The sequence below is a fragment of the Geotrypetes seraphini genome, chromosome 10, assembly GCF_902459505.1.
Source record: "Geotrypetes seraphini chromosome 10, aGeoSer1.1, whole genome shotgun sequence".
NCBI classification, from domain to species: Eukaryota; Metazoa; Chordata; class Amphibia; order Gymnophiona; family Dermophiidae; genus Geotrypetes; species Geotrypetes seraphini.
The window spans coordinates 38,171,070-38,190,635 of NC_047093.1; the positions used below are offsets into that span (position 1 = coordinate 38,171,070).

A 19,566-nucleotide genomic window follows, 5' to 3' on the forward strand; every position below is an offset into this window, starting at 1 on the left:
GTTTTGTTCTATTTCTATCATTTAAATTTCTCCAGAATTCTACTGTTCAACGGCTCCCCCTTCTGCTTCTATTCCTTTCTCTCCTCTCTTCTACCTTCCAAAGTATTTAGATCAATGCTGTCTTGTTAAAATGTTTATTTTATTTTTATTTTTCCTCTAACTCTGCTTTTCACTTCTCTATTACCCTCCAGGTACTTTAGTTAGATTGTGAGCCTTCGGGACAGTAAGGGAATTTTCCAAGTACCTTTCTTATTTCTAATCTTAATGTATATTTTCTGTAAACCGCTTAGAACCTAACGGATGTAGCGGTATATAAGAAATAAATTACATTACATTACATTACATTACATATGTAAATGGCAGCCTCACACTCAGCACTTTTCGGCAATGTAGATGTGTAGTTTGCTTACTCCCAAATTCTGTATACCGTGGCCAAAATTACGCGCACAACTTAATTGTTTAACAAGCCAATCTATAGCAATTAACAAGCAATTAACTTGCACTAATTAGAATTTATATGCACATCTTTCTAAGGCCCACTTTTACAAAGGCGCGCTAAGCGTTGTAGTGCGGATTTAGAGCGTGCTAAATCAACGCGTGCGCTAACCGCTAATGCGTCCATAGGATAACATGCATACGTTAGCATTTAGCGCGTGTTTAGCACACGCTAATATTTAAGCTTAGTGCACCTTTGTAAAAGAGGGGGGTAAATGTATTCTATAAAGCGCTGTGTGCAAATTCTAGTACATTGATCTCAAAAGGAGGTGTGCCAGGAGAGGAGCAGGTCCTGGGCACTCCTAAAAGTTAGGCGCACAGTTAGAGAATACACCCGATCTGTGCGCAAATTAGGCACAGGTATTTAGACCTGGTTTTATAAATGCCTGTGCCTAAATGTTAGTTGCACAGACTGGCACTATGTGTGATTCTATAAACCACGCCTAACTCCAGAGGCAGTTTATAGAATTGCACTAAACACTAACCTTTTCAGTGCTGATTTTTATAGGTGACCTATAGAGAATTTACTGTTTTGTATGCAAATGCAAAGGGGAGGGGCATTCAAAGGGGCGGAGCATGGGTGGGCCATAGGCGTGTCTAACAGTCACATGAGCAGCGCACTGAATACTACAAATTATGAGCATAACTATTGCATTTAGGTGTGCCCATTAACACTTGTTAATGACACGGTGTAAGTGGACGCAACTAAATGTAGGCCCGCAGATACCAACTTATGCTAGTATTCTAAAATGGAATCTTGGCACCGAGAAGCCATTGTAGAATTAATGTTCAGCAAACTATCTAGGCACCTAACTTGTAGTGCCCAGTTATAGAGTTACCCCTATATCTTTTTTTTATGAGCTCTGCACCAAACTACTGAGGAAGTGAAATAGCAACTTGTCAGGATTTTGTTCAACAAAGACATGTTTCCATAGGCATAGCATGGGAAAAAGTCCATCTTGAATAAGGTCCACAGAGGCTTAAGAGAGATTCAAAGGTTGATCATCACAGTGGAAAAGTGAAAGCTTTAGCAAATTGCCATTGTGGTTAAAACCATTCTACTACCACAAAGTGAAACAGGAAGAGGAAGTAATATCGAGACCTGGAAAGGTCTCAACTCATGCGCCATACCACTCCCCACCCCCCTCCTTTTTACACCTATCCTCGCTATGCATCTTCTCCCTTCACTTTCCCCTCAACCTCCCCCCCCCCCATCATGACAGACTTATATATCACTTGACAAGGTAATGCAGGAATCAAAACACAGACACTTTCTGTTGGGAAAACCAGGCTGCAGCTCTGTTTATTGGAAACCAAAATTGGTGCAAACATTAACAGTAGAATAATAGCACCCGAGCTACAACATATGTGCCAAAAGAAACCAAAATATGGCCCCTGACCCTGCTATTCAGCTAGGGCCTGTGGGTTTGCATGGATCTCCATGCCCCATTTCCGGGTCACCCGGCCCAGTGGCATCAGCTCCCATAGCTTACTGCTAGCTAGCTGCTCATCGCCATATGAGCCCAGTATCCAGTAGCTCGGGATCACTGCCACTGTGACATCCCAGGCCCCAGTGTCCTTATTTACCGCACCCAAAAGGAAGAAGAGCAGGAGGAAAGGAAAGCTGCCTCCTGTAGGGGTGTTTCCTTATTCACACCTGAAGGTTAGGCCTCTCTGATGTCATAAAGCCTGAACCATTGTCTGCAAGATATCATTCCAGCCCGAGCCATGCAAGAAGAGAAAGAAGAAAACATCTTTGCTGTTTATGCCTGATGCATTCTGGGTATGTACCAGAACTGTATTCTAGTCAAGGACATCCAGCTATGCCTATTTTGTGAACAATAATTAGTTATTGCTGCTGGCTTATGAATTATATTTTTATATTTCTAATAAAATTCTTCATATAGCCTTGGTCTCTATTCTTAGTATAAACTGGCAAAATAACGAACCTTTGGTAAGGAATTTATGGTTTCCCCTAGAAAACTAAGACAGGCACGTAACTTGTTTATGTATAGAGCTATGGTGCGTCCACATCTGGAATACTGCGTTCAATATTGGTCGCCGTACCTCAAGAAGGACATGGCGGTGCTTGAGAGAGTCCAAAGGAGAGCAACGAAACTGGTAAGAGGGCTGGAACACTGCCCATATGCCGAGAGGTTGGATAGGCTGGGGCTCTTCTCTCTGGAAAAAAGGAGGCTCAGGGGAGATATGATAGAGACCTTCAAGATCATGAGGGGCATAGAGAGGGTGGATAGGGACAGATTCTTCAGGCTGAAGGGGTCAACAGGCACGAGGGGGCATTCGGAGAAACTGAAGGGAGATGGGTTCAGAACAAATGCAAGGAAGTTTTTCTTCACCCAAAGGGTCGTGGACACTTGGAATGCGCTACCGGAGGAAGTGATCAGGCAGAGTACGGTACAGGGATTCAAACAGGGATTGGACGGATTCCTGAGGGATAGGGGGATCGTGGGATACTGAGAGAGGTGCTGGGATGTAACACAGGTATAGAAAGCAAACCAAGTAATAAGTATAGAAATCCGACCAGGTCGTGCATGTGCAAGACCGGAGGGTTAGGACTTCGATGGGAAGATAAAACTCAATGGGAAACCAAGGTGGCAAGGGGGCCCCTTCTGGTGTCTCAGACAGGCCGTGACCTGTTCGGGCCGCCGCGGGAGCGGACTGCTGGGCAGGATGGACCTGAGGTCTGACCCAGCGGAGGCACTGCTTATGTTCTTATGTTCTTATTAGTCATCCATAAATCTTACTACACTCCAAGGATCAGGAACAGGCTCTGAGACTCGGAGGTCCCGGCCTTTTATTCCCCTCCCCAACCCCCCCCCAATATCTCCTCCAACCAATCGGTTCATGCTCCACAGACGGGAAGCCAGTCTTCCTGTTCATGCCTCCACCTACCCTATCTGTCTCATCCACTAAGCCTGCCATTTACCAATGACCACTCCCAGACTCACCAAAATCCCTTTGCTACCGCTTGACTGGCATCAGTGAGGCCTTCCAGTCCCATATTATTGATGCCCATCGAGATGCACTCTCGGGCTCTTATTTCACGCTGCATTGTATATGACAGGGTTAGGCAATTCCAGTCCTTGAGAGCCACAAGCAGGCCAGGTTTTCAGGATATCCACAATGAATATGTATGAGATGAATTTGCACGCACTGCCTCCTTGAGATGCAAATCTATCTCATGCATATTTATTGTGGATATCCTGAAAACCTGACCTGCCTGTGGTTCTTGAGGACCGGAATTGCCTACCCCTGGTCTATGGCATCAGTCAATATGGATATGCAGTTATCTACAGCATTATAACCCACCAATATTTTTATGTCAGTTCATTTCAGTATTTTAATTCACACTAAGACATTTTAGCATCTAATAAATTTCAGAAATATGAACACAAGTCAGGAACCTTGCAATACAACTCGATTCAACACTTGTAGATCCCCCTCCCCCAATTCCAAGCAACCTTCTAGAGCTGCTTCTTTCATTTGCAACAACTACAATGATAACATCAAGATTGGATTACTGTAATGTACTCTACACTGGTCAAACTACAAAAGATCTGTACCAACTCCAGTTGATTCAGAATGCTGCAGAAAGACTAAAGAAGGTTCTAAGCGACATGACCACATCACACCATTTTTGTAAAAACGTCACTGGCTACAACTACAATATAGGGCTAAATTTAAAACTTTATCCCTACGATATTTAGAGGGACTTATTTGGCTGGGAAATAACCCATATTACTTGAAGAACAAGATCTCCCTCTACACACCTCCAAAGTCACTAAGGTCCTCCCAAGGAGAATCCTTATTCACACCCTCTCCAAAGAACATTACACAATATGATACCCGCACATGAGCCTTCTTCGGCATCGCCCCCACACTCTGGAACGCACTCCCTGAAAAGTTTCATTTAACACAAAACTCTTTCTATTTAGCTCTTCAACAATGCCTTTAATGAAGTAGCAGCTAACCTGCAAGTCACACAGAAGGAGTAACAGCAGATGCACATACTATATACTGTGTTTCCCTAAAAATTAGACACTGTCGTATTAATTTGGGGCCCAAAAAAGGCACTAGGTCTTATTTTCGGGGATGTCTTCTTTTTCATGCAATGATCAGCTCTCCCTTCCTCTCCTCCACCCCAATTCTTCCTATTTCCTTTCTCTCCCCTACATGTGCAGCATCTTTCCTCCCTCCCTCACATCCTTTGTGCAGCAGAACCCTTGTAGCTTCTATCCCTCCCTTCCTCCCATCCCCCCACATAGCATCTTTCTATCCCCCCACGCCTGCCGCCGCCACGCACCCCCCCACCCCACACTCCCGATGACCCATCTCTCCCTCTCATCCGAACCGCAAGACAGGAATACGTTATAACAGTGTTGGCAGCAATCTACACAGGCTGCTTCGCCTTGCTGATGACATCATCAGTGATGCGGCACAGGAATGCCTAGGAGATAGAAGGCCACGAAGCAGCCCGTGTAGATTTCTGCCAATGCTGTTATAAGGTATTCCTGTCTCATGGTTTAGATGGGAGGGAGAGATGGGTCAATGGCGGGGCGGGAGGGTGTGTGGCGGCGGCGACTAGGGCTTATTTTCGGGGGTAGGACTTATATTAAGATCTACCCCCATAATCATGCTAGGGCTTATTTTCGGGGTAGGTCTTATTTCGAGGAAATACAGTAGTAGAATGTGTTTATCCTACCATAGAGCTAAGATAATTTTCATCTACCTCTCTGACCTCATGTGCAACTTTCGTTAAATTAGTCCCCTTATTTTCTTACTCCTGTTATTCTATCATATCTATTTGTTCAATCTTAGCTTACATCCTATGCTGTCTATTAAAATGTTTTATCACATACTGTGTTGACATTGTAATCTAGTAGACTACGTCATACTTTGTATTGTAATTTGAATATTTTTACTGCTGGAATTGTCTATTGCTTATGTTTGACTTATTCTTGAGTGAATTTGACTTATTCTTGAGTGTTTGACTGATCCTTGAGTGAATTCTTCAAAAAGGTGGTAAATAAATCCTAATGAATAAATAAATAGTTTTAGCATTCGCTGTGACAATCCTGAAAACCCAGCTGCCTAGGAGTGCCTCCAAGAAAGGATTAAGGGGCACCGAAATAGCAAGATTTGTTTTATAGCAGCATTAAAGTCAAGAAGCATACTTAAAGAGAGGTTATTTTTATCAGATTGTAAAAAAACAAAACAAAAAAAAAACAGTCAACAGTGTCGATGGCTTACCTCAAGTTGCTGTAAGCCCTGGCCACCTTTCCTGAAATGCGATCTGATCCAAACACAATGACCCGCAGCGTGGAGCTCTTACTTTCTTCATCAACGCTTAGGAAAGGTCTCCTGCTGAAAGCCACATTTTGAGCTAGATGCCTCTCTTTGATCTGAGAGCTGATAGTTTGCTGTGGCAACGAATGGGACCTTTTAGACCGTTTTGGTATTCTATTCCCTTCAGGGCTATAGAGGCTTTGGGCTCGGTTAAGTGGCATCAAAAGTGATGTAGAAGGGTAAGTGCTACAAGGCAAGCTTCCGTGGATGTCAATGAGGTACTTGGAATCTTTTTTCAAGGCTGAGTGGCTCTTGCTCTTGAATAGATTGTAGAACTTTCTTGTTAACTTCTGTCCTGCCTTCTGCATCTTTGCTTCCCCGATGTCCATCTTTCCCAAAGTCTCTTGTGAACTTTCATCACTGTCTTCCATGTAACCACTGTCAACACAATTGGAGAGGCTAGAGGCAAAAGACTGCATGGAGCTTTTGGAGGAAATTGACAATGTGGATATGCCCAAATCCTCAGACACAGTAGACATTACAGAGCACGTAGGAGAGTCTTTAGACAAAGCTGAAATCACAAAATCTCTTCCTGGACCACCACCACCATCACTCTCTACATCATCTTCCTCCTCATTTAATTCATTTCTTAAGGATGTCCGTTTGAGGATGCCACACTCTTCCAGGAAAACATCATTCAAGATATCTGAAATGTAAAGAAAATTGACAGCAATTGGGGTGTTGCCTCCATTTCTTTGAAGATTTGTCTTTACCTCACTAATCAAGATAAAAAGAAGTTAGATGTACCGATATTCTAAAGTCCTTTATCGACATTCACCTACAAGTAGAGTGGTTTTAAAGACCGGACTCCTTTCCTTTTGCCATAGATGATGTTGCAAACAGTGGACCTGATTCTATATAGATCTCCTAAAACATTGGTGCCGACTAATGCAGCATTGACTGGGGAATTCTATAAAGGGAGCCTAAAGTTAGGCTTCTAAAGTTAGGCACCTAACTTAATTAATAAATTGACTTCAATAATGAGCTTTAAAAAGCTTAATTGAAAAAAAAATTAATTGGGAGATAGGCGCCTATCTTCTTAGGTGAGATTCTATAAAAGATAGGCACCTAATGCAAAGTGCCTAGCGGTGCCTAACACCAAAGTAAGTGTGTTTAGAGGTGGAGAAAAACTCAGGCGCCACTAGGCGTGATTCTCTAAAGGACTTAGGTACCTATAATGTAGGCATTAAGTCCGGCGTGATTGTGTAATACGCGCCTAAGTGTGATCGACATGTAATAGATGCATAACTTCAGGCACCTATCATTTTTAGGCACCAATTATAGAATCTGGCCCAGATTCTATAAAAGTTAAGTGCAATATATATCATGCTTAGTGCCACTTAAGTGATGTGAGACGTCGCTAGGCGACCTAACTTTAGGTGCTCCGTATTTATGTAAAATTTTTCTTTGCCTAAATACCTGCGCCTAAGTTAGGCGCTTAATGGTACCTAATTGAAAATTTGAACACATGCCCATGATTCACCCCCTAACCACGCCCACTTTTAGGTACCTACTTTTTAAAGAATAACATTTTTTGAGTTAGAAACATAGAAATATGATGGCAGATAAAGGCCAAATGGTCCAACCACAGCATCCACTACCTTCTGTTTTCCCTAAGAGATCCCACATGCCTGTCCCATGCTTTCAGACACAGCCTTTGTCTCCACCACCTCTACCAGGAGCCTATTCCACGCATCTACCACCCTTTCTGTAACAAAGCATTTTCTTAGATTACTCCTGAGCCTCTCACCTCATAACTTCATCCTTTGCCCTCTCATGATGGAGCTTCCTTTCAAATGAAAGAGACTCGTCTCATGCACATTTACGCTATGAAGGTATTTAAATGTCTCTATTATATCTCCCCTCTCCTGCTTTTCCTCCAAAGCATACATATTGAGATCTTTAAATCTGTTCCCATATGCCTTATGACAAAGACCACTGACCATTTTAGTAGCCTTCCTCTGGGCTAACTCCATCCTGTTTAGATATTTATGAAGGTGTGGTCTCCAAAATTGTACACAATATTCTAAATGAGGTCTCACCAGAGTCTTATATGGAGGCATCAATACCTCCTTTTTCCTCCCGGCCATACCTCCCCCTATGCACCCTAACATCCTCCTAGCTTTCGCTGTCACCTTTTCGACCTGTTTGGTCACCTTAAGATCTTCACTTATTATCACTCCCAAGTCCCGCACCTCTTTTCTGCACAAAAGTTCTTCACCCCCTAAACTGTATCATTCCCTCGGGTATGTGCAGCCCAAACGCATGACCTTACATTTCTTACAATTAAGTCTTAGCTGCCAAATTTCAGACCAGTCTTCATGCTTTGCAAGATCCTTCCTCATGTTATTCATACCATCAGGGGTGTCTACTCTGTTGCAGTTGAGCATTTTTAATTATGTCCAATTAATGGTAATTATGATGTGTTAAGTGCCAATCAGTGCCAATTAAGTCTGTTAACCAATTAAGAGCCAGATTCACACAACAGCCTACCGATCCGATCCGATCCGAGTCCGTGGGGCTGATTCACCAGGCATCCTCATGCAAATAAGGATGAATGGAATCACATCCCCAACCGACTGCACGGATTGCTCTCCAGCAATCCCGACGCATGCGCAGACCATCTGTAGATGGTCTGCGCATGCGCTGGCCCTCCGTGCCCGGCAGAGCTGGAAAAAAACTTTTTAAAAAACTTAACTTTTCGGGAGCCCATTTTACTTTTAACTTTTAACCTGCGGGTTAAAACCACGGGCTTGCACTGCGGGGAAGGGCAGGAGAGTCAGGGCAGAGAGCAGGAGAGTCGGACCAGAGAGCAGGATATTGGGACTGAGAGCAGAGAAGAAGGAGATCGGGGCAGAGAGCAGAGAAGCAGGAGAGTCGGACCAGAAAGCAGGAGAGTTGGACCAGAGAGCAGGCGAGTCGGACCAGAGAGCAGGCGAGTCGGACCAGAGAGCAGGCGAGTTGGACCAGAGAGCAGGCGAGTTGGACCAGAGAGCAGGCGAATCGGACCAGAGAGCAGGAGATCGGGGCTGAGAGCAGAGAAGAAGGAGATCGTGGCAGAGAGCAGAGAAGCAGGAGAGTCGGACCAGAGAGCAGGAGAGTCGGACCAGAGAGCAGGAGAGTTGAACCAGAGAGCAGGAGAGTCGGACCAGAGAGCAGGAGAGTCGGACCAGAGAGCAGGCGAGTTGGACCAGAGAGCAGGCGAGTTGGACCAGAGAGCATGCGAGTTGGACCAGAGAGCAGGCGAATCGGACCAGAGAGCAGGAGATCGGGGCTGAGAGCAGAGAAGCAGGAGATCGAGGCAGAGAGCAGGAGAGTTGGACCAAAGAGCAGGAGAGTTGGACCAGAGAGCAGAGAAGCAGGAGACTGGGGCAGAGAGCAGGAGAGTCGGACCAGAGAGCAGAAGAGTCAGACCAGAGAGCAGGAGATCGGGGCAGAGAGCAGGAGGTCGGGCCTGAGAGTAGAGAAGCAGGAGATCGGAACAGAAAGCAGGAGATCGGGGCAGAGAGTAGGAGGTCGGGGCTGAGAGCAGGAGGTCGGGGCTGAGAGCAAGAGATCTGGGCTGAGAGCAGAGAAGCAAGAGATCGGGGCAGAAAGCAGGGTGGCCAGAGCAGGAGAATCGGAGCAGAGAGCAGGGTTTTTGCACAAGCGACTGGTCCTCAGCAGTCGCTTGTTTTTGGATCGGCCAGCCCAGTCGGTGTGCCTGCATTTGTTTAGTGAATTGCGTCCTTCCTACTTTGCATGCCGTTTCCCCTCATTTCTATGAGCGGATCTGATCTGATCGGAGGAGGATCAGCCACGAGGTTAGTGAATTGGATCGGAGGAAAATCGGGTCGTTAAGTGGTCGGGACTTGATTGGTGGGCTTAGTGAATCTAGCCCTAAGTTAGATGCCTACATCGACTAGGTGTGCTGATGAAAGCACCTAACTTTAGGTGGACTATATAGAAATTTGCCAAGATATTTTTTGCATGCGACCTTCAGAGGCTTGATTAAAGAAATCATATCCTGTGGAAACTTTGAAAGCTTCTGTTATGTCTGTTTGGTTTCCCCTGTAGGATAACAACATTAAAAACATAAGAACAGCCTTACTGGAACAGACCAATGGTCCATCTAACCCTGTAGTCCATCTTCACGGTGGCCAATCCAGGTCACTAATATCTATCAAAATCCCAAATAGTAGCAACATTCCAGGCTACCGATCCAGGGCAAGCAGTGGCTTCCCCCGGGTCCATCTCTTTAACAGACTAGGGACTTTTCCTCCAGGAAACTGTCCAAACCTTTCTTAAAACCAGCTACGTTAACCGCTCTTACTACAATCTCTGGCAACCTGTTCCAGAGGAAGGGCTATGGCTCATTGGTTGAGCTGCTGCTTCTGCACCCAGATCAAATCCTGGCGCTGCTCCTTGTGACCCTGGGAAAGTCACTTAATCCTACAGTGTCCACCACTTTAGATTCAAACAATTTTTATTGATGCAAACAATATCAAAAACAATAGAGCATCACTTTATGCAAAATACAACAACAATGCATCAAATAATATAAAATAAGAAGCATAAATACCTCCCACCTCCCCACCCATAACCCCCCTCTCCCCCAATGATATTCTCTAATTCACCTCACTATGACACATCAATACACTCTAGGACACCCATCTTAAGACCACACTACGGCCCTTAGGATGCAAGGTTTGTAAGTAAGGCTCCCATATATTCATAAACATTAACTTTCGCTTCTCAGGCCTTCCAGCATCTCTCGCCTTCCAGATGCACCACTTTAAATATCAGCTTTGAATGCAAAAGGCAGTATACAAGACCCCCCCTTCCCTTTAATTATTTTCTGAGAGAAAAGATTGAAAGTAATTTCTCTATTAAATTCTTTTAATGAATGAATGCTCCTGACATAAGTTAACCATTTATTGATGCTGATCAATGATAAATTCTTGCAGATTTTTTTTTTTTTTTTTTGGTGAGCTTACCAAAATTATCCTGCTCCCAGCTGTAGGTGTGACACCTGGCAATGGGAAGGGGGAGAGTCTGGAGTTTACATGTTTGCTTATTACCTGATAAGAAAAGGGAAGACAAAAAGATGTTATACACAGTAAGTACCTAGGAAAAATGAGCAAAAGACACTAAGAAAGAGGCACCCACTCTCCCAATATGCAGTACTGTTTGATCAGCCAGGAGCAGCTCATGCCGGTTAAACAGAGTTTAGACAATCTGTGCTGAATTTTTGCAGTTAGCAGCTAACCTGTCCGTTGGGCCTGCGGCTGTCCCTGCTCCGGCGGACTTCAATATCAGCTATGACCTGCCTCCTCCTTGGCTGTCTTGCTTGGACTGCTTTGGGTCTTTGAGGTTTTGATTTACTTTAGTGTTATTCTTTTTATTTTTATTATTCAAATTGTTATATCTTTACTATTTCATAATTGTTTTCTGAGGTACTTTAGCTAGATTGTGAGCCTTCGGGACAGTTAGGGAATTTCCAACTATCTTTATTTTATTGTAACCCGTTCTGAGCTTCTGGGGAGGACGGGCTATAAAAATGAACAAATAAATAAATAAAATAAATAAACCTTTAACTGGCTATCTTGCATAATGTAGCTAGCTAGCCACAAATGCGTAAAGAGCAGTCTTATCTTTGCCCATGATTAACTTAACCAGCCAGCGTTGAATATTCGCTTAGGGTTCCTTTTATTAAACGGCATTAGAAGTTTTTAGTGCTGGCTGGCGAGGTAAATGCTCCGACACCCATAGAATTCCTATAAGAACCTTTTCTTCATTAAACGTTTTATGTACATGTTGGACCTAAGAAGGCACAAAGCCAAATCTGGAATGGTTAAGACTGCTATGCAATATGTTCCTTAACCAGTAGCGTAGCGAGGGTGAGAGGCACCTGTGGGCGATGGCACCTCTCTCCTCCCCTCCATTCCTTCCCCGATCCCCCCTGCCACATGAGTGCCCCTCCTTCCCTCCCCTCTGTACCTCTAGTCGTTCACCGCCATGAGCAACAAGAATTTCAAAGTGAGCCTTACGACCCCTAGGCATGGCACCCAAAAGTGACATCAGCGGGAGAGATGGCGCATTTGCGAGGAGCATATTAAAGTTGTTGCTCGCGGCGGTGAACGACTAGCAGTACGGGGGAGGGATGGGGGCGCTTGTGGTGAGGGGAGGAGTGGAAAGAGGCTGGAGCAGAGAGGAGGAGGGGTGCCAGCGCCCCCCCCCCACAACATGGCGCCCGGGGCAGATCGCTCCCCCTTACTACGCCACTGGTCTTAACATAGGCCCTCTTTGATTAAGCTGCAATAGCGATTTCTACCACGGCCCAGAGTTCTAAATGCGCTGACGCTGCTCTGACGCTCATTGGAATTCTGTGAGCGTTGGAGCGGCGTCAGAGCTTTTTAGCGCTCTGGGTCACAGTAGAAACCTCAACCGCAGCTTAGTAAAGTGGGAGGGGGGAGTGAATATTCCTTACTTATTTTCATGTTAGTTCTTCTTTGTCCCTATGGGGGTCAATATTTGTGGGAGTGTGTGGCGCAGTGGTTAGAGTTACAGCCTCGGCACCCTGAGGTTGTGGGTTCAAATCCCACACTGCTCCTTGTGACCCTGGGCAAGTTACTTAATCCCCTTTGCCCCAGGTACATTAGATAGAGTGGGAGCCCACCAGGACAGTTAGGGAAAAATGCTAGAGTACCTGAATAATTTGTAATCCGCATAGAATTGTAGGATATGCACAATATAAAGTTGTTTTTTTTAATTCAATATGATTAAATCAGCCAGAAAAGGCTTCTGGCTGGTTATTTTACTTGTTAAGGCTAACTAGTCATATTCAACGGCACTTAACTAGTTAAGCCCGTGGAGAGGCATAATCAAAAGATACGTCTAAGTTCGTTTTGGGCCTAAGTCGCTAGTTGCCCAAAGTCGGACATGATGGGAAAAGGAACATTTTCAAAAAATACACCCAACATAATTTTTTTTTTTTTTTCTGAAAATCATGTAACTGTATGTCCAGCCGTCTGATCGTCCAGAACACTAAGTCGTCCATCTTTATACCCCATTTTCATCCAAAAATTCATCCAAATCAAAAACGCCTAGAACAAGATCTTTTGGACGTGGGCGGGGTCAGCAAAGTGATGGACTGGATACCCAAACATTGCACCAAAGTAGTGGGGTACCTTACAGGGCACTGCTGTGAACATCACAAAACGGGTGCCACATACACATCTCACCACAACAACATTATAGGTCATGGTGAGCCCCCGCAAAACATCCCCCAGAACCAACTAGACCCACTTATCTACCACCCCAATAGCCCTTATGGCTGCAGGAGCCACTTACATGGCAGTACAAAAGGGTTTGGGGTGCACATGTTTCACCAAATGCAGTGATTAGAGTGGCTAATGGGCCTGGGTCCTCTTCTTCATGGCTCACTAACTCACCCCCCAGACCACTTAAGCCATCTCTGTGCAGCTCTACTAGGCTTTCCTATGCCAGGCTGCCAGGAGGCAGATATGTAAAGTTGTTATTATGATTTTTAGCGGGGGTGTCAGTGATCACTGGGGCAGAGTGTGGGGGTGTGTACTTTGTCCCTACAGTGCTTATCTGGTCACTTTGGATACCTTCTTGTGACTTAGACCTGGTTTTAGATGGTCTAAGTCACAACGTCCAAGTTCCGTCTAGGCAGTGTTGTAAAACTTTCAGTTATACATGCAGTACGACTAAGTGTAGGATGGCCCACGTCCTGCCCAAATCCCACCCTCACCACTCCTCCTAAAACGCCTCTTTTAGCTCTGGGCGTACTGCAGCACTGTGAAGGCCTAAGTCATTTTTAGATACGTCTAAAACCCGGTTCAATTATCGGCACTTGGACGATTTGTCTCACTGATCGTCTAAGTGCCGATTTAGGCCAGTTTATACGTGTATTTCCATTTCAATTATGAGCCCCATATTCTATAAACAGTGCCTTAAATTAGGCGTCCAATTTAAGGTGAAAAAACCATTTAAAAATGATTGAAATCTATTTTTTTTTTTTTTTTTTTACTGTAGGCGCCTACTGGTGCCTAGAAAAACGGCACCTTCATCATGACTACGGAGGTACTTTACGATGCCTAATGCCACTGCAGGCGTGGCTAACGCTGGAAGTGGCGTTAGGCATGTAAAGCACCTCCATAACTACGATTCATGTGAAAGATAGGTGCCAGAAATGTAGGCCTTTAACACCCAGGCCGACATTTCCAGTGCCTACCTTTCACAAAGCCGTTGATCCTATTAACGGCACAGTTGCGTGATTGACAGGCGATCAGAAGCCATTTTTTAGGTGGCTGCTGCTGCCACTTATTGAATCCGGCCTTTAGTGCCACTGAAAATGACCAGTTGGCCCCAAACGATCTTTTCTGTAAGTGCTCCTTTTCTTTGGAACAGCTTGCGGGAAAATACATCACTGATCAAATTTAAGGAAATGCTAAAGACATTCTTATTCCGCGATGCCTTTGTAACCTAAACTGTCCTTTTAAGGACGACTTAGTTTTTAGAAAAATTTTTTTAGTATTATTTCCCCATCCTTCTGTTTTTCCCTTTAAGTGTTTTCTTTTCTTCCTATCCCCTCTTCCCTTTTGTTCCTGTTCGTTTTTTGTCCTTGAATCATTTTTTTTTTTTCCCTTGCTCTGTTTTAGATTAAATTATATTTTATTGGTATATTCTTATGGCGTTTTTGTACACTGCCTAGAAGTTTCAAGTTTATTTAAAATATTTGATATAATTGCAGTATCCAAATCCAATGCGATTTACAAAATAAAAAATAGAAAAAAATAAAAAATTTCCAACAAACAGGACATTAACAATTATGAGGTAAAAACATTGATGAAGAGGAGGGGGGGAAATGGTTTAAATACAATTCGAAAATAAATAAAAAGGAAGGGTAAGGAAACAAAAGGTTGGGGAACGGTACCCACTTAATTTCTACTTAACAGTGTTCCTTGTCCAGATAAATTCCAGGGAATGAGATAATGTGATTATGAAAAGGGTCAGTTAAAGGCGTCCTTAAACAGCCAGCTTTTTAGTAGGCCTTTAAATTTAGTAGATAATTTTTCTTCTCTTATATTGAGAGGAAGAGAGTTCCAAATTTGGGGAGCTTTAACAGAAAAGATCAAATCCCTCCTTGAATAAATAATTTTTAGTGAGGGAGTTACCAGCAGGGATTTCTGATCTAAGAGATCTTACAGGAGTGTATGGTATTAAAAATCTTTCTAAAAATGGTCTAGAGTAGGCGGTATAGTAAATTTTAAATAAACTTGAAACTCAAAACCAGTTATTTGGAGGGGTGATCTAGAGGCAGAGTCAGCACTTGGCTTGTTAAATGTCGATATTTAACACTTAATTGGCCAAATAGCTGCATGAATAGGACCACATATAAGGTCGTTCTATCTTTATGCTGTGCACCATAACTGGTTAAGTGCTGAATATTGCACTTATCCTCTTATGGTTTAGTTGGCTCCAGCCTCTTTCAGAGTGAGAGGGCATGGGATGAAGTTAAGAGTTGATAAGCTCAGGAGTAAGCTAAGGAAATTACCTTTTTACAGATACATGGAATAGTCTCCCAGAAGAGGTGGTGGAGACAAAGACTGTGTCTGAGCTCAAGAAGGCATGGGATCTCTTAGGGAGAGGGGGGAGGTAGAGGATGATGTGGATGGGCAGACTGGATGGACCATTTGACCTTTATCTGCCATCATGTTTCTACATTTCTATAACCACAAAGTTCTATGACCTCACAATGCAAATGATAAGAGACTTAGCTTATAACAATAATGCTCTATGACCTCACAATGCAGATGTACAAAGCCTTAGCCTATAGGGAGAGGAGGAGATAGTAGATGCTGTGGATGGGCAGACTGGATGGGCCATTTGGCCTTTATCTGCTATTGTGTTTCTGTGTTTCTACATCTGGAAATTATGTGCCAAAGCCCATACATAGCCCAGCATTGAATTTCCAGACATAACACTGGTGGTGGTCAGCAAAATGCTAAACACTGCTGGCTGCATACTGACCTCTCTATATTTGTTGTTTGTTTTTAATTTCTTGGAAGCCAGATTAACATTTCACAGCATCACTAAAAGGTTTAAAGCCAGGAAAATTGAGGTGGGTAGAGTGAAACATGACTACTGGTGTTTGTTTCTTTTGGGTTGTTTTTTTTTTTTTTTGTTAAATTTGAAAGAGGAGAGCACCAAAGTAGGGCTGTCCTTAGTGTCATGGGTTTTGTGAGAATACCTGTCATAGTGGGAAGTCCTGCCCTCTCTCCAATGTCTTTCAGCTTAGTCTGCAGCCATTCTCTGGCCTTGGTAGGGTCCTGAGTAATCACTGCTGTCTCCAGTGCTTCGGTGCTGTCTGAGAAGATTTCTGCAAGGTCATCTAATGTCTTGGACTGAAAATCCAAAACATGATTGTGTATCAGATACAAAAGGAGTCAATTAGTCACAATGTAGCCTTTTTGTTCTGCTATATTTTCCTTCTGCAAGGAAAGCAAATAACTAGTTCAAAAGGAGTTGCTGCCAAGTTGCTCACGAAAATACAACCTATTCTCAAAATAAGTCCTAGCGTGATTTTTAAAGGTGCTCCTAATATAAGCTCTACCCTCAAAATAAGACCTAGTTAAGATTGACCACCGAAGCTCCTCCCAAATGTCCCTGACACTCCCCGACTCCATCCCCGACACTAGTGCTGCCCGATTTGCCTGCAGCAGCGCTCCCCCTTCCCCATGTGCAGCATCTTTCCTTCCCTCTCACCCATCCCCTTGTGCAGCATCTTTCTATCCTTCCCTCCCATCCCCCTGTCCAGCAGAACCCCGCTGACTCTCCCACCGTGAGACCGACATACCTCTGTTCTGAGGCCTCTAAAACAGCAGCAGCGCTATGAACGGGCTGCTTCACGGCCCCACACCGGGGCCTTCCCTCTGCCATGTCTCTGATCAGAAAGATGCTGCACAAGAGGATGGGTGAGAGGGGAGGAAAGATCACTGGTCAGTGAAGCGGCAGAGGGAAGGCCCCAGCAGGGAAGTCCGTGAAGCAGCCCATTCAGAGCTCTGCCACCGCTGCTGTTTTTGGAGGCCTCAGAGCAGAGGTATGTCGGTCTCACAGTGGGAGAGTCAGTGGGGGTTCTGCTGCACAGGGGGAAGGAAGGGAGGGAGGGATAGAAAGATGCTGCACAAGGGGATGGGGGGAGAAAGGAAAGAGGAAGAATTGGGGTGGAGGAGAGGAAGGGAGAGATGATTGTTGTACATGAAAAAAATAAGACATCCCCGAAAATAAGCCCAAGTGTGTTTTTTTTGGACCCCAAATTAATATAAGACACTGTCTTATTTTGGGGGAAACTTGGTATTAGGAATGTGAACCAGCTTTATTTTTTTCAGTCAGGTCGATCCAGTTCTGATTTTACCACATATATACAGGAACTAGCAGAAATTACAAGAGTGAACTATCCTAGAGGGAGATTTTTCAGATGGTGAGACTGACATAGAAAGATTTAAGTGTGGAATTGCTTTGGAATCTGAGCTAAAAATTGCCCTTGTGGCTAAACTATGCACCCAGGCTTCACAGCATGTGCACTTGTAAGAACACGGAAAGGGGGTGGGACAGAGAGTGGCAGTATGCAGGAAGAGGGTGCTCAGATTTCTTCTAAGAGATAAATTTACTTGGTTTTTCTTTATGAGGTTCATCTTTCACGGCAGTGATCAGGATCAGTGCACTGTTACTGAGAATCTAATGAGTGAGAGAAGAGGCTCAAGGAATATGAGAGTGAGAGAACCTCTAAATGAGTGAGACATAGCGAGGAGGTTGACATTCGGGGCAATGGTGCCCAGCATTGCCACTTGAGAGCCCCCCCATCTCACTCTTCCCCACCACTTGAGCATCCCCCGCACCTCTTGAAATGTTGGCTGGCACAAGCAGCATCTTCCTCCTTCTACTCACACCAGCCTGGGCTCCCTTCTGATGTCACGTCCTGGTCCTGCAACCAGGAAGTGACGTCAGAAAGGTGCCAAGGCCGGTGCAAGCAACAAGTGGAATATGCTGCTTGCGCTGGCGAACATTTAAAGAGGTATGCAGGGGGCATAGAGGAGAAGAGGCACCAGCGTCCCCACAAAGGCAGCACTTGGGGTAGTCCACTCCTTGCCCTTCCCTTACTCTGCCACTAGACACACTTCTAATGAGTGAATGAAGAGGCTCAAGAGAGCCTAAGAGTGAGAAGGCCTTGAACCTGAGCTTCTCATGAGCGAGACTTGCCACCTCTAAACTTAGTTTTTAATTGATGTAAACTGTTTAGATTTTTTTTTTTTTTTGTAAACAGTATAAAAAAATAAATTAACAGCCTTCTTGTTTTTGAGATCTCCCTTCATGCAGTGGAAGTAAAACCAGGACTGGATCCATGTGATCTGTAAAAGTAGAGTCAGTTGACAACCCTAGCTATCACTGAGCTACCAGATCAGAGGCAGGCTGAGCTTTAACACCATTGCATGCTGGGACTTGTACTTCTCACTTTCACTTCAACAAAACAGCACTGCAAGACTACAATGATGTTAAAAACCAGGCCCGGCTCTTGATGATCTGCCCTAGAGCCTATGGTAACCATGGTGCTACAACTTTCTAATTCATCAATTAGCAAATCCTTCCTGCCCATGCTGTGGTGCAGCTGCAAACAAAACCAGAAATTATTTTGTGGTCATAAGTTAGTAGCTGTACCCAGTAAGCTAAGAGGAAGTGGCTTTCTTAGGTAGAGTGTGCAGGAAATGAATGAGACAGCTAAAGCCAAAATTTTATATTTAAATCACATTTCCTTAGAATCATAATATTTGATTTTCATTATTACAAATGACTGACAAAATATAAGGGAATAAAAGCAGTGCAGGGCAGTGGTTCCCGAACCTGAATACAGAGCATCCTACCTGCAAAGCCTTAGACAACTCGCTGAGATCACACCTGGTTCCAAAGCTGGACTGGTAAATGTGTTTGATTAAGGTGATGTAGCAGCTGTACTTGCTCTGTCCTGTGCTGCTCAGCTTTTCTGCTACAGAGAGGAACTCACTCTGAATTTCCGTAGGATTCATCAGCAGGACAGTTCTGAAGAAAATAGGCAATGTTTATTTCACCGCTCTCCCTTTCATACAGGCAAGGATTCATCTCACCGACCCAAAATAACATGGAGTTATAATGGTTATAAAGGGAAAGGCTGGATCAATTTTGGTATTGGATGCGCAAGCAAACCTCCCAAGGACAACTCAAGGCCCTACCCCCACTTTTGTAGTTCAGAATCTTTTCTTCTCTTTCTTATGACCCCAGTTGGTCAGAATCTCTCCTCCCTATCCTTACACCCCCCTAGTTGGCATCTCCCCTTCCCGCTCTACCCCTCAAGGTAGCCAACATCTTTCTTTCCCTTATGCCCCCATCCCTGCAGTTGGCCAACTTCTTATCTCCCCTTCCCTAGCCAACCCACAATAGCATTTCCCCATTTCTCTCTCCAATTCTGTGCCTGTTGCTGTTGCCCTTACCTCCTATCATGCCGGTATCAAACAAAAGGTGTGCTGTATGGGTCCTTAATTACAGGCCCACACTGAAGCACTACCATATCCCACTTCATGAAGAAATAAAAACTATGTGGACCATTGTCCACCTCAGAAGATTAAAGACTCAGAGACATATTTCTCTTTGGCTTGTTCAGTGTTA

General features: G+C 44.3%; 1 protein-coding gene across 4 annotated transcripts in view; it reads right to left on the reverse strand.

The window, feature by feature from the left end:
• PIK3R5 (phosphoinositide-3-kinase regulatory subunit 5) overlaps positions 1 to 19,566 on the reverse strand; it is a 162,824-nt gene that overhangs the window by 44,606 nt on the left and 98,652 nt on the right. For 3 of the 4 annotated variants that reach the window (XM_033959995.1, XM_033959996.1, XM_033959994.1), the window contains exons 7-10: positions 18,789 to 18,963; positions 16,121 to 16,274; positions 10,839 to 10,922; positions 5,767 to 6,508 (exon numbers count right to left, since the gene is read on the reverse strand). In XM_033959995.1, coding sequence (XP_033815886.1) covers positions 5,767 to 6,508; positions 10,839 to 10,922; positions 16,121 to 16,274; positions 18,789 to 18,963 — 1,155 coding nt within the window. The remainder of the gene's footprint in view (positions 1 to 5,766; positions 6,509 to 10,838; positions 10,923 to 16,120; positions 16,275 to 18,788; positions 18,964 to 19,566) is intronic. The other variant, XM_033959997.1, reaches the window with a different exon arrangement.